The following is a 21,415-nucleotide window of genomic DNA, read 5'->3' on the forward strand; positions in this document are numbered from 1 at the left end:
ACCGCCCCGCCGACCAATCCCCGCGGGAGGAACCGATGGGGCCGCGGGAGGTGTGCGCGAGTGGCAGCGGCGCGGCCCTATCCCGGCGACGGGAGGGGGCGGTGAAGCGGCAGGGGGCGGGGCGGCGGGCCGGGGGCGGACAATGGGGGCGCGGGGAGGTGGCAGGAGGAAAATGGCAGCGGGCTGGCTGCTGGCCGCCGCCGCGCTGGCCGCCGGTGAGTGCCCGAGATGGCGGCCGGGGGGCGACGGGGGGGGGGGCCGGCGGGGCGAGGTCCAGCGGGGGTCGCGCTGCGGAGCGGGGCAGGGGCTGAGCGGGCGGCGGCGGGGCGAGCCTCGGGCACGCAGGGGGCTGGAGCCGGGGCTGCCCCGGGGGGAGGCTGCGGGCACGCAGCGCGGGCAGGGCGCGGTGCCCGCGTGTGGTGGCAGCGAGCCGCCGTCCCCGCCCTGTGCGCCGGGGGGGTCGGAGCGGGGCGCGGCGCGGCGGGGAGGCCGCGGGGCCTCTTCGTCGAGGGGTGACCGGCAGCTGGGGTGACCGGCGGGGAGAGCACCCTGCGGTGGGTCGGGTGAGGTGTGCGGGTGGAGGAACGGGCGCTTCGTTTGGGCTGATGCAATTGTGCCTTGTAGGAAGGGAGAGCGGGTGCCAGGCTGGTATTGGAGGGGTAGAGAGGCAGGAATGCCGATTTACTTCGCTTTGGCGTGCTCTGCTGTAGGGCGAGCAGTTCCACGTCTGCCACGTAATTCTGAGATGGAAGTACACAACTTTCCCCGAGTAGCCCTGTGTGTGTGTGTAGGTGCCAGGCAGGGACTGGTGGTGCGTGTGTCACTTGGACGTGGCTTTGTCAGGCAATACTCGCTTTGCGCAGCAAGCTAATAGCAACCATTACAGAAGCCCGACGGCTTCTCAGTTCGCATCTCGGGATAAGTCTGTCTGGGAACAGCTATGATAAGGACCTTTGCCCAGTGGTGTATGAAACTTCAAACTTCTTCTTTCCAAATAGTATTGTTCTTTGGATTACTTTAAACTTCTGTATTTTGCAGTAAGCATAAGTAGAGATTGCTAAGGCTTGCTGTTTACCTTTGGAGGCAGCTGAATATTTAGAATGAAGTGGGTAAATAAGGCGTATGCGTAGCTTACTGTAAAACTAGGTTTTTCGAAAGTAAACATGGAGACAAGAGAAAGAAGGGTGCATACTTCCCCGACCACAACAAAAGGTACAACTACAGTCACGCTATGGGAAGCTAGGAGTAGAAGATTGCTCTGCAGTGCACCAAATACATGTTACAGTGTAACCAAACACAGTTTCTTAAAAACAAGCAAAGCTAGGAGACTCTTTTGAAAGAGACCCTCCGTAGGGTGGGTGATGCAAGATTACCATTTAAAGGAATAAATGGGTGGTAAAAGCACTATTTTATCTGTATTGAACTGTGACTCTGTTCCCATTCCTAAAACTGTTGAATTTTTTGAACTCCAAATCAGAAGTTGCTCCCATGTTGGCTTTTTCTTTCCATGCTTACACTACACGCATTTAATCCTCCTGTCTTCTTTGGAAAGGCCCCTTTTTTTTTCTTTTCTGTGTATATGGATTTGGCACAAGGCTTACGTCTTTACATGGGAATAAGCAACTACAGTGCAGGCTCTTCACTCTACTTGCAAGTGCAAGGTAACTTGGTGACCAGTAAGGAAAAGATGGCCTTCTCTAGAGTTTAAGGTTGTAAGCAGTCATCTGTAACGCTCTGCCTTTCAACTTGTACGTGTTGTTTCAATTCCTCCCATTTTTCAAGGTTCCCCTTTTTGTTCCCCCTTCCTTGTGCTGTAGTTTCATCTAATAAGAAGATGAGAAATGAAAAACTGCCAAGCAAGTGAAAAGGCAGAAGCAGCGTTTTCGGAGGGCCGTTGCCACTCAGTTGCTCAGATGTGATGTGTGGTTGGGTAATGTGCTGCATAGTTTAGCTGCTGTGGTTTGTGGCTCTTCTGCTTTTTGATGGCCTTGATGGCAGACCCATTTGCTGTGGCCAGTAGTCTGCAGCGAGACAGAAATGTTACTAAGTGGGATGTGTTGTGCAGGCCTGGTTTAACCATCACAGTCTGTTTTGTCAGGCAGGTAATCGTTGCTCCGTAGCTTAAAATCTGCTATCTGTATTTAGCTTATTTCCTTGTGCACGACTGCATGTGTGCATTAGGAGTTTATCTTGCTTACGCTCAGTCGTCTGAAGACCTGAATGCTCCGTTTACTTGTAAGAACGAAGAATCATTCCCAAATGCAATACTTGTGATCCTGTGGATGTTTGTGCCATGAGTAGTTAATCTAGGTTCTCTCATAGGGTGGGTGAGCCTTGAGCAGCTAGTTACAGTATCAGGAAAAGAGATTATCTGAGTTCGTAAGCCATGTAAGTAATCACTTAGTGAGATTGCATCTGTCTTTAACACAAGGGTGGTGCCTGATTGCTTCCAAAACTTTTAAAGAAAGTCTAGACATAACCAAAAAGAATATTATTGATGTTTCTACTCATCTTTCTGATGCCAACCAAGCTGATCTTCTTTTTCCCTCTATCTTATTACCCTGTTTTACCCACTCACACACGTACACAGATGCACATACACACAGGTCAGTGTAACAAGCAGAGAAGTATTGGGATGTTAAATACTTCAAGCGTGTATTATGGTTCTCAGTTTACTTGCACGTTTCAGTTGCTGCTTGAAATGTTTCATGAAAACAACATTTTGAGTCAGGGTTGCAGTGCTCCCTTCGTGTTTGTGACAGGTTTAGTCAGGATTGCCATGCTCACCCAGTCAGAAGCAGTTAGTTCTTCTAAACTGGTGCTGTAGGTAGGAAGACTTCCTTGCCTGCAGCACTTCAGTGGTTTCTGCAGAGGGAAGAGATAAGGTAGAAAAACTCTTCCCTCTACCAGTTGGGCCGGGGTGGGACTGCTGCTCAGGTTACCTTGTAGCAGCAGCGAGTTCTTGAGTAAGTTGAAAAGAATGTAGCTTAATAGTTTGGTGATAAAATACGGCTGGTAAAATGCCTAGGTCCTTCCTGAGCCCAGCCTCCCAACACTCCTGTACCTCTGGGTAAGAAGTGAAGCTTTGCATGCTGAGTCGCAGTGGATCGAGGAATGCATTCAGCAGCTATTCCACTTGTGGCCTTGTCTCATCCTGACTGCGAGTAGTAGGCTGTGAGCGTCCTGTGCACCGTACGGGGTACTGGCAGTCTGCATGGGAGACCAGAGGAGTGAAACCTGGTTTTACAAGCCAGGCGTCCTGTCGTGTTTAACTTGAAAGAATTTTTGAGTAGTTTCTGAAGAATTATTATCTGACTAGAGAGGTACTATATAGGTCATCGTGAAGTCATCTGTTAGCACCCATAGTGGGGGTGCTCTGAGTGATTTGATATGTGATGTGGTTTGATCACATAAGATGTGTGTGACTCTTTCCACCACCTACATTAACTGATAAAAATGTAAACAGTCTTGTATGCAGAAATAATAATAATAATAAAAAAAATCCTCTTTGAATTATTGAATGCTATCTCAAGGTACCCTAGGAATAAATGAAAGCAGGAAGCTCTGATTATGAAAATGTTTACGTCGTTATAGTTGGCTTTGAGGTTTTTGCTTATCTTCATTACTTGGCTGATCTGGGTTTAGTAAGACCCCGCATATTAGTGATTAGTGTGATGGAAAGGATGCTGAAGACTTGTGTAAGAGACAGCTGTGGCAGGAAAGGACAAGACGTACTGAACTGATGGGGCAAATCTAGTTGCAGTGATTTGCTCTTATCTCAAGACAACAGTTATTTAAGAGAGCAAGTGTTTACTCAGAATAGAGTTTAGCAGCAAGCTATAACCATAGCACGAGTGCTGTGGATGTGCATTTCAGGGCAGGGTTAACGTCAGTGCTGTTTTCTGAGCTAGTTGACAGACGACCCTGCAGTCCTGCAATTCCCCTTATTTCCACTGATTCTTCCTCACCCCCATGGCTTTGAAGTGGCCGGATCGTTCTGATCCTTGTCCTAAAGATGCCACTTTCTGTAGATGGTTACATCAAGGAACTTGTGTATTGTTCCCTGTTGCTCCTGTGTCTTTCAGTTCCTGCATTTGTGTTTAACTGTTGAGATAGATGTTTCCAGTTTGTGCTGGCTGCTAGGTTTTGGCTTGAAGTGCGTAAGGAAAACAGGAAGGCTGGTTGTCTTGTGAACTTTTACTTCAAATCCTGCACAAATTGCTTTGCAGTATGCTTGCGATGCTTAATACACATAATATTAAGGGGACTTCAGGGAGCTTGCTCCAAAATGTTGGTTACAGCCTTCCTCCAGTATTTGGAAGCAGATTAGGGGGCTGAGCCTTGAGTGGGGTAAAGCACTGGGCTGTGCAGCACTTGAGTGGGAGGTGGCACTTTACTAAGTACTTGCACTTCAGGATATGGGGGCAAATGAGGGTAGTTTTATTTCAGATAGGCAACATAGCTAGTGGAGGAGATCTTATCTTCAGTTGTCCATTTGCCATCTGTTACAACTTTAGTAATTTGTTCTTGTAATGTGCTTAAGTGAAAGACGGCAAACAAGGCTCCTTCTTGGTAATAAATTCTATAAAGCTGTACAAGCACCAGGACTGTTAAGATCCAACTCGTTAACGTGCCTTGGAGTTTTCTGATTGCTTGACTCTTCCAGTGTGGAAGCTGAAGAGATGATGGCTGCGTGGAGATGCCGCATACCCTGCTGCCTGACACAGTGAGCATGGGCGTGGACGAAGGTGCTGCCCTAATTGGGAGGGGTGTCTGTAGAAATGAGCTGAGTTTGCTGTAGAGTTTGCCACAAGGAAGGCCATCGATGCTTCTTCAGAATGAGAAGCCTGCCTGGGAAGAGGCGGCTGAGCGGCTGGCTGCTAGTCACTCATTCCTGACCTTGCGCAGCTGTTGCCCAAATGTGGGGTACAGTGGATTGGGCTAGGCTGCTGGTCTGGTTTTAAAAAAAACAATAATGGAAGAGGTGTGTGCTCTTTTGAACGTGGATTAGTTCCTGGTCAGATTCATCTGGTTATGTTGTAAGTGGGCATGGGAGCTATTTCAATTGGCACCACCACTGACAAATTCTTGTGAGCAAGAATTACTTTGAAATACATTACACGGGCTCTCCCTTTTGGTTTTGTGGCTGCGCTGCTGCATGTTATAGCTAGTTATGAGCTGACTGAGTTTGCTACCAGGTCTGGTTAGCAAGTAAATGAAAGATTAGTGAGAGCAAGCATCAGTGAAGCAGTAAGGGATATAGACCTCAAAGAGCTTCACGTTTGCTTGAGCTGCTGAAATAAGTCTCTGGTCACACCAGAACAGATTGGCCTTGTGACCCCTCTAGCTGAGGAGGGTAATCATTTGGATAACTTAATTTTACCTGTATGTGTCTCATACTCACTCTGTTAAGGGATGGAATTTTATTTAATGGCTTTAATCTCATCCCTCTGTATGCCAGCGGGAAAAACAACAACTCTGTTTGCCTTTGAGGCTGGTGAAAACACCAATGACTAGTGTAAAAATGTTACTAATACTTTGAATGATTCAAAGTATCTTCTGCAAATGTTTTTGGTGTCTTATAGATCTGTTGTCACTGAGCTGATTGCAACTTTGTGGGTTGATATTTGTAAGAATAATAAAAACACACAACTTCTTGGGTCTGGTTGATGCTGTGCCTTTGCACTGTGTCTTCTTGTAAAATCTGCATATCCACATCCCTGAATTTTTTTGTCTCCAGCTTCTGACCCTTAATACTCTAATTTCTTTAGTAGACTTTGTGACAGTTTTAGTGGATTGCTGTGATCATCCCAGGAAATGTTTATGATGGTGGGATGTTTTCTTCAATACCTGTGCCACATGTTGAGCATATGTGCTCAGCTTCTCTCAGTTCTTTAGTTAAACAAGCTTAAAGATATTCTTCAATGTAGGAGAAAATTGTTGTTTCAAGGAGACTCTTTTAAGGTGTGCTCTCTATCGTCGCCCTTCTTTAGTCGTAATTCTTATTTTCATGAATCTTTCCCTGTGCCCAGGAGTAATCTGCCGTGCTTGCTGGTAGCTGTGTCAGTATCCCATGATTAGAAGTAAATCAGTTGTTATCAGCAATTCCAGCTGCCCTTTGCTCTTTGAGTGAGTTTACTTGTCACTTTGGGTTTTTAATTCTTTCAGTTTGACTTTGTCAACAAGAACTGTTTACATGAATTTGAACTCTTGTAAACTTGGTCGTGGAAGGAAAACCACTTAAGGCTGTGGAATGGAAAAGTGCAGTGTCTGGTTTGGAAAGTACCTGAGCTGTTGATTGGTGTCCCGGTCTCCGGCATAGGCAGGGAAGTATTGTCTTGTGATCCCTGGGGAAAAAGCATTAGAACAGTGCTAGATGTTATCAGCTTCTAGACTAAATAAGCATCTGCCCAAACCTGACATATGACTGATTCTTTAAGTGGGGCATGAGGCAACAATAACGCTTGTTCATGGATCTCTGTGCCTTCACAAGTGTCGCAGTTTTATGCTTTCCAGGTTGAGGGACAGATACACCAGTTAAATGTTTTCCTCAGGATAGGACAAGAAAGCCATGGCCTAGCTTGCAGGGGAGCTCAGGTGTTCTCTGCTGTTTCTCGTGCGTGCTCCTCACTGCTTGTTAAAAGCATTGACCAGGGATGTAAACCTTACACAAGTTCTGCTGTACCTCGGCAGAACAACGGGCAGCCTTGCCTAAGGTGGAGAAGACTACGTGAAAAACTGACTCTCTGGCATGGGAGTTGAAGCTGGCACCGGCACTTAGGGACTCTGAAGGCTTGCTGTCTGTAAGTTCTGTCAAAGTAGGTGCGCAGGGATATACGGGGCTGAGGTGCACTGATGTTACTGACTGCTTTGACAGCTTTACTGCAGCCTGCTTAAGGATTCGCAGTGAAACTGGTTTACTTTCACTTGAGGTGACAAAATGCTGTGTTTTTTCCTCATTGCTGAGTCAGGGCAGAGCTCAGCTGAATGTGCAAAGAGGCCAACAGCAAGCAAATGTTGTGTTAGCAGCTGCTCTTCTGAGCTTGTGTCTGCACAAGGATGAGCAGCAAGGTGGTATTTGTGGGCTAGGAGTCAGCAGTTCAGTTTCTTAGCACAAGTAGGGTGCTGCAGGACTGCCCATGTTACTGAAGAGACAAGACTTTCCTTCAGTGGTCTGAAATACTCGAAATATCTGGGGTATTTCAAGCAAAATGCTGTTCTGGTGCTCGGTGACTGAGAGCAAAACTAAGCCATTCCAGCCTCCTCTGCAGAACTTAGTTTCTGTTGCTTTGAAATTGAGGTGTCAAGATTGGCTGGTATGATTTTAGTCTAGTCATCCTTTCTGTAGCTGATACTGCTTTGTGTCCTATCTGAATGTATTGGGTTTGTGGCAAGATCTTGGCAGGGTGAGGTGGAGGAGAGGAGGTGCCCCAAGTACTGGAGCAGCGCTTGCCCTGTGGTGGAAGCTTTGGAAGAGGCTGTGTTGGGGCAGGTGTTTCCCCCAGCCCATGGAGGGCACCAGGGAAGAGCAGATATCCAGGCTGTGGCCCACGGAGGAGTCCATGCGGAAGCAGGTTCTCCTGAAGAATTGCAGCCCATGGGAAGGACCCATGCAGAAGCAGGGGAGAAGTGTGAGGAGGGAAGAGCAGCAGAGAGGAGCTGTTATGGACTGATCGTAAGCTCCCTTGTACCCCTGGCTGCCTGGCCAGGGAAAGGAGGCAGAGGAGTTGGGAATGAAGGAGTGAAGGTGAGATTGGGGGAGTGGGAATACAAGGAGGGAGGGTGGGAAGGTGTTTTAGTTTCTTTTTTTCTCACAACCCAACTCTAATTTTTATTGCAAATTAAAATAACTTTCCCCATGTCAAGTGTGTTTTGCCTGTGATAGTAACTACAAGTGATCACCGTGTCCTTATCTCAACCCATGAGCTTTCTCATCTTATTTTCTCATCATATTTCCCTGGTTGGGAAGGAGGAGTGAGAGGGCAGCTGGGTGGGTGGGTGTCTGTCAGCCAGCCAAAGTCAACCTACTGCAGTGACGTACAAGAATACATACGTAGGAATATACACATGTGTACATGCATTTTTATACCTATACACCTACTAGGACTTGAGATAACACCATGGTGGATTTCTGGTGTAGAGGTGGTCAGCCACAGCATATTCTTTCTTAGGCTGAGGTATGTGGTCCTTAATACTTGTGTGTTCTTATGAAACACAGCATCTTTTGTTACTGGGTGGAATGGCATATGGAAGGATGGAATGGAGGATTTTGCTTGTGTATTAAGGTAAAATTGCGTCTTCGTGTGGAAATTTTATCCTACGTCTGGATGCTTAAACAGATCTTAGTGGAATTTCAGAGGAATGATTTAGGCCTGTCTTCTCCTAGCTATTAAGACCATCAAAGACAGGATTTTTCCACCGGATATTTTGTTTACAGTGAGAGAATAATGGCATGTAGAGACATAGGTGGCTGTATTGTAAGAGGAGAACTTTGTAACTTTGTGCTGCTTTTCTAAAATAAGATGTTTTGTAAGGAGCTGACTGCTGTTGTTTCTTGAGGGATGTATGGGGAAACTTTAGGTGGGGGAAATAGCTAAATGTCATGTGACTGTAGTTTGAGAGAGATGTCAACAGTGGACTTTGTTTCACAATGCACTTGCTTTCAGTAACGAATACCCAATATCGCTGTTTTGCAAGTGTGGATTGTTTTGGTGACTTACGAAGCTTAGTCACTAGAAAATCCCACATCCTCTTTTCTCCTGGAAACTTCTGGGCTGCTAGGGAAACCACAGTGAACATACAGGTATGTTGACTTTAAAGATCTCGACAAAACCACAGAAATGTGAGCCGCTGAGACTGTTGTATTAATGCATCTATTTCCATCTTCCTGATCTGCGACTCTGTCGTCAGCTTGTTACCTGTAGCAGCCTGTCTGAATCTTTTCATCTTTCTTTCATCAGACTTTTTGATTATTTCCTGATTTTTCATCCATACGAGGCTATTTATAAATGATATAAATGACTGTATTGCCAGACATCTTTAAGATAAATGAAGCAAGTTGTTTGTATTAATTAGTAAACCGATGACTAGGCGTTTTGAGAGGATGGCAGTGCAGCATGGAACTGCAGCCACCGTCAGCATGCAGTGCTTAGTGATCTGATAGAAGTTTCCACTTAAGCTGTGTTAGTGCTTGTGGAAATCAGATGCCTGTGATTACAGCTTTAATTTGCATTCTAGTTTTGTTAGGACTCCTAGTGATCAAGCTGAGGTGGATCCAGAGGAATCAAGTTTATTTTGGGGTGTTCATAGCCTTAATTAACAGAACTTTTTAATTGGGTCCATGATCTCAGTGTGGACACTATGATCTGCAAAGGACTTTTAACTATTGGTGTAACTAATTAGTGTAAAGCTTCAGTGCCAAGAAAGGATTTCCTTGTATGTGCTTCCAAGCCCCATTTTCAACCTTTCCCAGCTAGTGCGTGCCCTATTTCTAAATACGAAAATGTAGAATAAAACCATTTCTTGCCCAGAAGGTTTTCATTAACCGGTATGAAAAGAGTGGAAGCAACCAGGGGATACAAGTGAATGGTGAGAAAGTACGTCAGCTGGAGTGGGCATCGATCTGTAAGCACTGCCAGCTTAGGCACTGTTGGATTTATACAGATGGTGTTGCCAAATGTTTTGGAGGCATTTCAAGAGATTAGAAGAAATTTCTTTACTGAAAGGGTTGTGCGGCATTGCAGGCTGCCCAGGGAAGTGGTTGAGTCACCATCCCTGGAGGTATTCGTGAAATGTGTAGATTTAGAACTTAATAGCACGGTTTAGTGGGAACTTCAGTACTAGGTTAAAGGTTGGACTCGATGATCTTAGAGATTTTTTTCCAACCTCAATGCTTCTATGATTGTAAGAGACTTTGAAGGAACTGAAATAAGTTTGCACTGTTTGAGCAGACACTCCAAAGGGTGAGGGACGATGTCTAGGAGAAAAAGTAAGAATGAGTATAGCTTTGGATATCACCAGTTAGTGGTAGTGGATGGGGGAGGTATCCAGATGTTGACCTGTTAGATAGCCAGTCGCATATGCAATGTCTCCTCTACAGATTAAGTTGCTAGCTCGTTTCACTTAGTCTCAGCTGACCTGGCCAAAGATCCCTCTGAGGGATCTTTCCTCTGAGGGACCTGCAAGGAGGACTCCTCTCAGCACCCTGAAGGCAGCGGTTAGCCATCCTCTCTAAGAGTTGTTCTGTGGAGGTGTGCCCCGTGTCAAAGATACTGGAAAGTAAACTTCACCAGTGTAATACTACAACCTTTTTGTGTTACTGTTGAAAACTGTGAGCTTGATTGCTCTTAATCCCACTGAAAGCTGAAGAGTTAACCATGATTTGTTTAACTAACCATATGCAAACTCTTGTGGTTATGGATGCCTGTCTGCTACCCGTTCGGACTGACTCTATCTTCCCATGCTTTGCTGCTGGGTAATTACAAAGGCTTCCTCCACATAGGTGATTTCAAAGCAATATCTTGTTGCCACTCACAAGAACTGCTGATGTATGGATGCCAGGGGGCTGTGAACTGGGTCAGGGTCAAACTAGCTGAAAACATGCAACTTTTTCACTAGTTTTGTGCATCCTGGCAAACACGCCAGGGTTTTTACAATGGAATCAATAAGCTCTCGATCTTCAGGTCTGCTTTAGCTACTGTAGAACTGCACCTTCGGAGTTAGGAAGGTCTTGTTCATTCACAACAGGTAAATGGAAACAATATGACATCAGTAAAGTTGGCTAGGTGGAGATGCTGTGTAGTGGATCATGCTTGTTCTGGACGTGTGTATGGTGAATACTGCATCTTCCGTCATCAATTCACAGAGGAAAGCAGAGATCTTACATATATGGTGTCGTCTTCTTACTAATGTTAATGTTACCCTTGGAGCAGTGAATATTGCAGTTCCTAGTAACTGCCTTAATGCCTGTCTTTTTCAAGAGAGCAAAAAAGCGTTTGGGATGTTGCTCTCAGTCCTGAGACTCTCCAGCTGTCCTTGCCGCATATTGGGTGATACATGTCTGGCAGATACTCTGCTTCTATTTTACAACTGCATATCTCTTTTTTTTCCCCTCCAATCTTTTATTCTATATGTAGAATACATATAGAATAAATAACCTGTATGTAGGTTGTTCAATCACTAGATATAGACAGTGCCTTAGATGTTGTAACTGCCTGGATGTCAGCCAGCTGGTGTTGAGGGTGGTGTTTGGGGAAAATGAATGATGATTGCTCTTTATGGTAACCTCAGCTCATGTTCAAAGAGCAGGACATCAGCAGTAACTTCCTGTTATGGAAGCTGAGCGTTCGGCTTTTAAGCTCTGGTACGTGGTAAATGTTTTTAACTTCGTCCATACTGTGGAAAAGAGGCTAGCCAAGGTCGGTCCTTCCTTTTTGCGCTTCTGCGGATTCGGTGACTCGAGGCAAAAATTGAACAATGGTTTTAATTCTCTCTGTGCACCCAAGAAACTCATCAGCAAAGCTGGGTATCTTTCTAATGACCACCTAGTTAAGAATTCAAATGACCTGAGAGCCTTCTGCTGCTTGTGAATTAGTTTTTACTTTGTCAGATGTCTTCATTTCTTGTCCAGCTGAAGTATCGAGGGTGACTGTCTGCTTTGACTAACCTGATAGAGGAGGTGTGATCTGTGTGAAGCACTGTTAACCCTTTTACCCATATGAGAGTTGCTTTCTGTCATGCAGTTAATATAAAACTATTATGACTAAAGACTGCTTGTGCTTTTACTGAAACTTGTATGCTTCCAGGTTGCAGTGAACTGGCATTTTGACCTGACTGTTTAGGGCTAGCGCCTGAAATCTGCGAAGTCCTGTGCTTCAGGATTTGGGCTGCAGCACGGAAACCTGAGCAATAATTTCTGCTTTGAAAGCCATGGTCACATCGTTTGTATATGTTGGAGGACAAAGCGTAGGCTAGACAAGTGTGATGTATAACTTGATGGTGGGTCTGCAGGTGGTCTGCAGTGCCTGGGCTTGCTGGGGGCTGGGAACAGGCTTCGTGGGGTGGGCAACTGAAGTATACTGCCAAAGCGTCTGGGCACCCCGAAGGTGTACAGGTCTCCCAGGATGCTCAGCTGTATATAAATGTCAAGAAGATAACTTGCCTCAGAAGCCTGATAGGTACAGTTGAGGAAAGGGATTGTGTAAAGGAGAAATGAGATACCAGGCATTGTCAGCTGTGTGGTGACTTCAGCAGGTGGCTGAGCTTGTCGTAACAGCTTGCTTTTTTTTTTTTAAATAGTAAATATTTAAAAGAGAATCTTTTAGGAGAAATGTGGCATATAGATGTTCCTATAAAGTCATGGGAGGTGGGGGCACAACAGATGTGCTGTTTCTTTTTTTTTTTTAAAGTAATGATAGCCCTTACTGCCCACTTGTTAGCTGTTGCAGATGATGTTGAACTGATCCTGAATAAGAACTGCTAGGAAATAGGCCATGAGACACTTGCTGTGAAAGGCAGATGGCTTTTATTTTTGTAAAATGGAAAAAGGGGAGAGATGCAGGGCAGCTTGGAATTGAAATGACTTTAAGAAAAGAATCTTATCTATTGACAGAAGCCCAGAAATACCCCTCAAATCCAGAGAAAAATATCTGTTAATGAAGAGTAAGATACAAAAGGGAGTTTTTAGACTACTGTCAGCTGTGCAGGTGGCTAGAAACTGAAAGACTCTGCAAGGTCCAGCTGTACCCTCAAACTGGAGAGAGTTCAAAGTGAAAAACGCTACACAGGTTGAGCTGGACGTGGCACTGGTCCGTGGTGATAAATGTGGTGGTGGAAGGCACAGGGGGAAGAAATGAGCCCTGCTTTAGTTCCATTTAGTGTGAGCTGGCAGCTTCGCATTGACAAAGGTGTCAGACTGAGACTTTCCTTTGAACAGAAGGAGACAGACCCTGAGCAGAGAGACAGATCTGAGCAGTCAGTGCAGCGATGGCAGCTGAACTTGTTCTGCAGATGAGATCCCAGAGACAGGATACCGAGGGAAGAGAGAAAATAGAGAGCACTGGTGAAGGATGAAGATCCACTAGAAGAAGAAAAGATAAGATGAAGTGAGAGTGTCTAGTCCTACCTGAAGAATAGGAGGGTTGTCTGAGAAGGAAGGTAAGGATGGAGCACCGGTCCTGAGGCTTGGTAGGGGATGAGTCATTGGACTTGTGATTTGGAGTGTTTTCACTGGAGCGTGGGGGCTGAAAATATAACTTGTGAAAGATTGATGTAGTTGGAGTAAAACAAATCCAACTACACTAGAGATGGAAAAAGAAATGACTGGAGAGGCACATTTTGACGGTAGGTGAAAAGAAAAGCATTTTTCTCTTGAAAAGAATTAAAGTGATTGAAGGCTGGAAGAGGTGTTTGGATGGAAATACTGGGACTTGGCAGTTGGACAAGATGGTGGGATAAGTGAGGATCGATGGGAGAAGAGCAAATAAATGTTTATCTTTGCCATACCTAGCCTGCAGACCTTCCCTTCCTAAAACTGCATTCTCTCTGACAGTCTCCTGATAGTTTTTCTCTTCTTTAGTGGAGTTAAGGCTGAGAAAGCTTGAGGAGTGGACCTGTGGATAAGTGGGACTAGAACATGAGTCCAAATTCAGCTTTCTTCAACTGAAGTATTTAAATAGATGGAGTTGGAAGAAGGATGTCACTCTAGCAAAAGTGGAAAGAGAAGGAGAAGAGCTAAAGCTGGAGATAACCCACGTGGATTATTTTTTTTATGGTAGAGGAGGTTAAAGATTTCAGGGTAGTGGGAACTGCCACTGTATCAGTAAAAGTATGGGAGCAGAGAGCTAAGGAAAAACAAATGTCAAATGTTGTGGCCCCTCTACCACTTCCAAGTCATTTTGTCTGATGCTGTAAGACAGTAGAGTGGAAGAAGTTCAAGCTGTGCATGCTGAAAGAGCGAATATTGGGTGACCTTTTTATTTAACTGGGGGCAGGGAGGGAAGAAGCAAAGAAAGACATGAAGTTGAGACAGCAAGTAGGAAGTGAAAATTAAACTGTAAACATCTGTACAGGACACTATATAGTTCCTGCCTTTCTAGACTGAAGGAAGAACTTGGATTTTCTTGCTTTGCTACATTTCTTTCACAAGTTGCTAGTAAGTTAGAACAGGGACTTCTTTGGAAGCAGATCTCTGCTACCCACTCCCTGTTTGTGGCAAGGGGTTCTCTGTACCACGTACAAGCAGACAGTGTCTGCGCAGACTATTTTCTTCCTACACAAATGCTGAGGGCATCTTGCTTGTTTTATGCTTGAAAGGCAGACTTGTTCTGTGGCTTGGACTCAAAACAATGGATTAGTTTTTTTCTTCTCCACTCCATTAGCTGGAAAAATTACATAAAGCACAGCAGCTCTGAGTTCATTTAATTGAATTGCTAGAAGCCTTTGTGTGTTCCAAACAAATATTTGGTAATTGTTTTACAAAAGAATATTTTTTGGCCTGCAGTCAAGGGTTCGTACAAGAGAAAAGAAGCTCTGATAGAACCTCCTGATGAAAATCCCCCTCTCTTAGGGTGCTGTTTCTCTTTCACTCGTTTGCAGCAAGAGCAATGGTGACGGGGTAGGCTGGGGAGCTGGGGATAACCTGATGGGACCGTCGAGAGAGTGAGGTTGAGGAGTGAACAGCGTGACCTTCGAAAGGCAGAGGGAAGAATGAATGGTGGCTTCTTCTGGTTTTGGTTACTGTAATTAAACTGTCTTGCTTAATTCTTCCACCCTTGCAGTGCTTGCATGGCCCTTCCGTGTCCCCTGGGCACGTGCTCTGCCTTGCCCTTGTTTGCCAGGCTGGCTGAGTGAGAGGGACAGCAGACCCTACGTGGCCGTGCACGCACCGAGTGCCTGGCTTACCCGGGGTGCTTTCCTCTTTCCTTGCTCACTTGTCTCACCGACGGACCTACCACTTGCAGGGCTGGCTGCTGGTACCCGCTGTGCTCGTGGCCCTGGTTACCGAGGTGTTTGCTGTCATTGACTGAAAGCGTAAAGCCCATCATTTAAGAACTAACTTGGGTGGTGTTTTTATTTTTTTTAACTGTCTTCAACTGTAGTGTTTATCTTCAGTTTGCCTACTTTGAGACTAGTTTATTCAAAGTGAAGAAGTAAATCAAGATACCGAGGAAACAGAAAGGCTTGCTCTCCTCTTCTAATAAGGGAGTAAATCCTGAAAATATAAGATATTGTAGCCCAAAAACAGAATCACATGATCAGAAGCAGCTTACTAGTACTGGCTCTGTGCTGTAAGTCTTGACCTTATCAAAACATGGTTTTCATTTGAGTTACTGGGGGCATGTGTCATGTGTGCCCCCACCTGTAGAGATATTTTTCCAAGACTTTTGCTTTCATATGAATGTGACACAGACAATGAGAGAAATTATTTTTTGGTGTTACAAGGTCACTCTCCTTTTTTTAAACTAAACTTGAATAAATCTATGGGTATATCTTTGTTTAAATCTGGATAGCGTCTTTGCAGTTTAAAAAGTGACAGATAAAGAATATATTCATCTTTTTTTTCCAAATCCTGATGAATTTCACTTACCCTGTAGGCATACTACTGGTGCAATCACAAAGTTAACCCTGATTACTTAATAGCTGCGCGGTGTATGTGGTCTATTTGTTGCTTTTACCATGCATAAGCCTCATGGTGGGGGGAAAAAAAACTACTCTCGTGCTTCTAAACTGTATCTGAGTGACTACTTATGAGGTCTTAGACATGAAGACCTTGAACCATGCCAAAGAGTAGAAGCTGATAGCATGGCTGGGACCCAGAGAGGTTTAATCCTCAGCTTAGTAAAGGTGAGTTCTTTTTCCAGCTACAGCTGAGAAAAGCTGAAGAAATGGGAAACAAGATGTGAGCTCTAGAGGAAATTGAGTAATAGCTGGATCCAAGATGTTAGTTCCTCCAGTGGGGCTTATTTATTACAGTCTCTGCTGGCAGCTAGAAGGGAAGAGTGTAAGCTCATCCTTTGCACTATAGAATTGACTTCCACAAAGTGCTGTAGAGGAAACATCTGTGGAAGGAAAACATCCTGTAGCAGATAATACAAGGAAAGAGTAGTGAGCTGACCTGCTGTATACTTGTTTATGTTATGGGTATAATGCAATGCCTGTACACACACTTGCTGTAGGAGTTGTTGTTGCCACTTCTTAATTTTCCCTTAAAAGCAATGCAATATGAACTGTTACCACTGCAACTTCCTGACTCTCAAAGCAGCACTGATGCCTCTTCTTTTCCTTCTTTCTTCTCTTTGCCTTTTTCATACAGTTGAAGTATCCGCAGTAGAGGTCAGCACTCCAGAAGAAATGTTTGTGGAGAATGGGACAGATGCAAAGCTTCCATGCACGTTTACATCTGTGGAAGTGATCAGCAGTGCAGCATCTGTTTCTTGGAGTTTTCAACCAGAGGGAGCAGCAACTCGTATCTCAGTAAGGAACAGCTGTAGAGGAACCTACCTGGGGTGGAAGGCTGTGATAAGTATTCAGAGATCTTTTAGTTGGTTCTGAGGTCAAGTAAATGTGGATTGGAGCCTTCTTCTGTGTGTTTTGTCTCCACCACTCTCATTTTAGTATTTTTTTTTAAAGAGTTATTTAAATGTATTGCAATATGTTAGATCTCAGCAAAGGCTGGAGTGTGCAGCATCTGGAAAATATACTAGTAGTTTTAGTCAGAGGAGAGGTATGTTGGTGTGGTAGCTCTGTGGAAGTAGATGAGCAGCTAAGAATCTTCTAAATTCTTTATCTTCTTATACTTGAAAATGGGCTGTGGAGCTGCTCGTGGAATCTGAATTATCACTACTACAGTGTAACATTGTGCATTGTGCAAGTTGCTTATTTTCTCTTTGTGTACTGTTTAGTCTACCTTTGAAAGTATTTGTAATAAGATCAATCTCCTTAGTTGCAGAACAGACAACCCTCAGGTCAAGGGTAGGACCAGGTAAAGCAATGGGAGATGACCTGAATGGAAGAGGACTGGTTTGTAAACAGTCTCTTCTGTGGCACAGAGACTGCTTTGTAAAGAAGACTGTAGAAAGAGGAAGCTAGAATATAGTCTTAAATTTCTTTAACCATGCTCTGGAGGCTGAACTGAAGAAAACTTGGGTTGAGTCTTGGTTAAGATTAATTCTTTATTTCACAATGTACTTCTGTTTTACAGCCTTGATCTGTCTCTTAAGATTATGACCAGTGCTTAAACATCCAATATGTCTGAAAGTGGGCTTTTGTCCCGTGCAGCTCTATGCACTTCTACTGCTGTATATTCTAAATTTGGTCAGGTATAGTGAGGAATGGTGCAGTTTTAGTACAGTTTTCAAAGACAGTACTAAAGAGGTTCGTTCTTCAATGATTTTTGGTCAGGTCCAGGGAATGCAGAGCCATGTGCGACTTAATCATCTGGAAGTCAGGAAACAATTATATTTAGTTACCTTAAAGGTTTCTGGAACACAGCTAGATGTGCTCTAAATTGCTAGTGGGACTTCTTGAGGGGTGCAGGTAAGGAACGTATTGCATGTTAATTAAGCTATACCGTAGTTGCAAGTCACGCAGCAACTCACAAGATAGGAAGCTTGGTAACCATTTCCTGCTAGGATGCAGAAGGCTTCCTCTACCTGAAAGACAGATGGCTGTGATCTGGAAGAAGTTCTATTCTTTAATTATTCCCAGGTTACCAGCCTTGTTCTCTTTTCCCCACCTTCTGGTCCACCAAACCCTGCACCCCCAAAAAAAGTGAGGGGGGGGGAAAAGAAAGCAACAACAGAAAATCAAAACTTGCAGTCTATTGAGGTAGTATGATTGAGGTATAAGCCATAGCATGGTTACGTGATCAAGACATAACAAGTCAGACTAGGGTGGTGAGGTGGGGGGGGGGAACAAAACACAACACACAAATGTCTAATGCTAGCTGTGTATTATACAGTGAACTCTAGGAGAATGCTGTAGTAGTGAGAGAAGTATGGCAGCTCTATAATCTCTAATTGGATTGTTCTTATATCCTCTTTTCCTTGACTACAGTTTTTCTATTACTTTAATGGAAGGTCATACCCTGGAAAGGACTTACCATTTAAAGACAGGATCACTTGGACTGGAGACCTTAACAAGAAAGATGCTTCCATCAGTATATCAAACATGCAGTTCCGGGACAACGGCACTTACATTTGTGATGTCAAGAACCCACCTGATATTGTTGTCAAACCAGGAGAAATCCGAGTTAGAGTTGTGGAGAAAGGTATTCACCCTGTGTGATTTTTCTTTTTTAATTTTATTTTCCCTTTCTTCATCTCCCCTCTTCCATGTCTATATCACTTTTCATGGGGGTGGGAGAGTGGCCTGGAGGGAACAACCATCTCTTTAATTCTCTTCTTCTGGGTCCTAATAGTCCTGACAGTCTGACAGCTGTTTAAAAAAAAAATGAATGTCATGTACTTTTTCTCTATTTCCATGAATTCCTGAACTTCTAACAAGTACTAGCAAAAGCTGATGGAAACTGTGCTGAAAACTCATCTTATTTAAGATTCCTATGAACGTGTTTTTTTCTGTATTATGCTACATCAAAGGTTAGGATGACTTACGAAATTTGGAGAGCAAGTGGCAGGCTCTTTTTTTTTGAATACATACTATATATATATACTGGAAAACAAAACTAATAATCTGGCCTGAGCACCTGCTGACAGTGAGATGCTACTATCTTCCATGCAAAGGTTATTGGATGTCCACTTAGTCTCTTTTACACAGCCATTCTTAAAGTATCCGTAGTGACCGTTGTAAGCTGCAAGGGCTGGCTACTTCCAGTTATTTAAAGCTTCTGATTAGTATTTGGGAATGGTGATCACAGTTCAAGAGCGCTTATGTTCCATATGTCAGTTTGGCTGTTTATTTTCCCCGGCCACCCAAAACATTTGATTGTTCTAGGTAAGCTGGGGTTCAGCCAAAGTGTGACAGTTCCTGCAAAGAAACAGTTCTCACAGTGATCAGATTTCCAAATTTGTATTTAATAAAACACGAGTAAATGTTGGACTCATAAATGACAATGCTGATACAACTATTCCACTAGTTTTTAATGTGTTAGAGGAGATTACCCATGTGTATACTCTAATTAGAATGATGCTGCTGCTACAAGTATACCCTTGCTCATGAGATCATTCCATGTACTGTAGGCAAGGTCTATACCCATGTCTTTTCACAGAATAGCTCAAGTTGGATGGGACCTTTTGGAGGTCACTTAGTTTTCCATTTCTTGGAAGAAGTTTGCAATCTATATAAAACAAGTCAGTTTATTTTTCTTTTACTCTATTGGTAGTCTCTATGAAGAAGCAGTAAAGCAGCCACTGGTTTGGCAATGTTGGTTTGTCTTGGCAAAGCCTCTTCAGATTTTAACCCAAATTAAACAAATGAAGACATTTCAGTATGCTAATTCAGCTGATATTTTTCAACAGACTTGCGTGTTGGCTTCAGCAAGACAAGAACTCAATATTAAATGAATCATCTTGGAAAAGCAAAGCCTGAGGATTATCTGCAGATAATAAAATGGAATTTAGTATCTCCAAATGACTCTGCATTTCCCTAAAATAAAGGATCATGATGTATGGAAGGAAATGTCTGCACCTATTTCTCTTCTGTGCTACTTCACTTAACTGCCTCTTGCAACAGAGGTGATACTTTAATTTGCATATTTTGGGGGGTTGACCATGGGTCAGATGCCCATTCAACTGCTCTCTCACTTCCCATTTGGAAACAAGACAGAGAGAAAATACCTTGACGTACAAGCTTTGTCATTTTAAAAGTAGGGAGATCACTTACCAGTTACTGTCACAGGGAAAACCTTCCCCTCTGCAGCTCCCCACCTTTTTCCCAGGCTCAACCTCAATCCTTCATTCCTGAATCTACTTCCCCTGCCTTGAGTGGTGTGTGGAATATGGGAAATGAGAGGTTTGGTTCAGTCCATAACAGCTTCTCTCTGCCAGTCCTTTCTCCACAAACATTTCCCCTGTTCCAGTATGGGTTCCCTCCTTCCATGTCCTGCAGGATAAACCTGCTCCAGGCTGGGCTACAGCTGTCTTCAACCCAAAGCAGGTAGATACTTCCTGGGGTCCTCCACAGGCTGCAGTGTTGATATCTTTGCAGCTCCACACTGATCTTCTCTGTGGGCTGGAGGGAGATAACATACTTTGTGGTCTTTTCCATGGGCTGCAGGCTCTGGTGCCTGGAGCACCTCTTCTCCATCTTTCTCTGACCTTGATGTGCATAGGTCCATGTCCCTCCTTTTTTCCTTTTTTTTCCCCTCCTCACTGCTGTGCAACATTTTGTTCTCTTAAATATGCTTTCCCAGAGGTGCCATCAGCTTGGCTGATGGGCTCAGTTGTATCCTGCCTGTGGAAAGCAACTCCTGGGTCTCTTGAAGCTGGCTGTGAAAGCAGCTCATGCAGTTCCCCTGACACCTTACTGTGTAAACCCAATACGCCTATGGAAAAGAAAGTTCCTGATTTCTTTTTTTTATGTCTGTCCTGAAGCTTGCAACAGAGCTATAACCAATTTGCTGTGTGGGAAACAGCAAGATAAAAAGGTGTGGATTGGAGGATCAGTTAGAGATAGCTCTGAAGATATAGTTCTAGGAAATAATGTGCCTTCAGATAACATCCTGCCTTTGCAAAAGCTGTATGGATGCAAATGCTGCTGGATGGTTCAACTGTTAGGATCTTTTCATCAGACCAAACAACAATGAGAACTTGAAGTATTTTTTTCCTCATCATTCATTTAGGAAAAGTAACTGGTGTTCCAGTTTGACTGCTGCAAGAGTTTGAGTTGTACTTCTGCTTACTGGTTCCTAACAAGCCTAAAATCAAAGAAATTAAAGGTTGTCTAGTGTAGCATTTCCCCATAGGCAGAGCATCGGGACAAGAGAATCTCATCGCTTCTGAAAGGAACTCTGTGTTTGGCAGTACTTTGTACCACAGGGAAAATTCTACAACAGTTGTCTTCAGATCTCTTGGAACACCTTGAAAACAGGCTTTCAGGCTATATATACGATAATAGCTGTAGCTGTAATACTGTCTTGTAGTACTTCCAGTTAAAGGCAGAATGCTTTTGTAATAGCATGTAATCCATCCTCATCTTAGCTGATCTTGACCCTTGTGCATGTTTTTTTTAACTAGGTATAAATTTAATTATTCTGAGTCATGGGGCTGGTGTTGTAAATTATTCAAAGGCATGGTCGTGGTTTGATCCTGATAAGCAGTTTAGTGCAACACAGCTGCTTGCTCACTCCCTGCCAGCTGGATAGGGAGAAGAGAAGTGGGAGGGCAAAAGTTGGAAAACTTGTGGATTGAGACAGAATTTTGTGAGAAAGAAGAAGGAAAGAAAAGGCAAAGGAGGAAAA

The 21,415-nt window shown here is 44.0% G+C and overlaps 1 protein-coding gene and 1 long non-coding RNA gene across 4 annotated transcripts in view; both read left to right on the forward strand.

Annotated features, from left to right (window-relative positions):
• MPZL1 (myelin protein zero like 1) overlaps positions 1–21,415 on the forward strand; it is a 42,061-nt gene that overhangs the window by 7,554 nt on the left and 13,092 nt on the right. Inside the window, exons 2-4 of one of the 3 annotated variants that reach the window (XM_040567719.1) lie at positions 169–215; positions 16,313–16,473; positions 18,055–18,268. In XM_040567719.1, coding sequence (XP_040423653.1) covers positions 169–215; positions 16,313–16,473; positions 18,055–18,268 — 422 coding nt within the window. Of the gene's footprint in view, positions 1–96; positions 216–12,950; positions 13,156–16,312; positions 16,474–18,054; positions 18,269–21,415 lie in introns of those variants that run through there. The other 2 variants (XM_040567711.1, XM_040567730.1) reach the window with 2 other exon arrangements.
• Positions 569–12,100, forward strand: LOC121075006. Its single transcript, XR_005822686.1, has 2 exons — positions 569–7,316; positions 7,506–12,100. It is a non-coding gene; the product is annotated as an uncharacterized LOC121075006 (long non-coding RNA).

Source organism: Cygnus olor, chromosome 1 (assembly GCF_009769625.2).
Source record: "Cygnus olor isolate bCygOlo1 chromosome 1, bCygOlo1.pri.v2, whole genome shotgun sequence".
NCBI classification, from domain to species: domain Eukaryota; kingdom Metazoa; phylum Chordata; class Aves; order Anseriformes; family Anatidae; genus Cygnus; species Cygnus olor.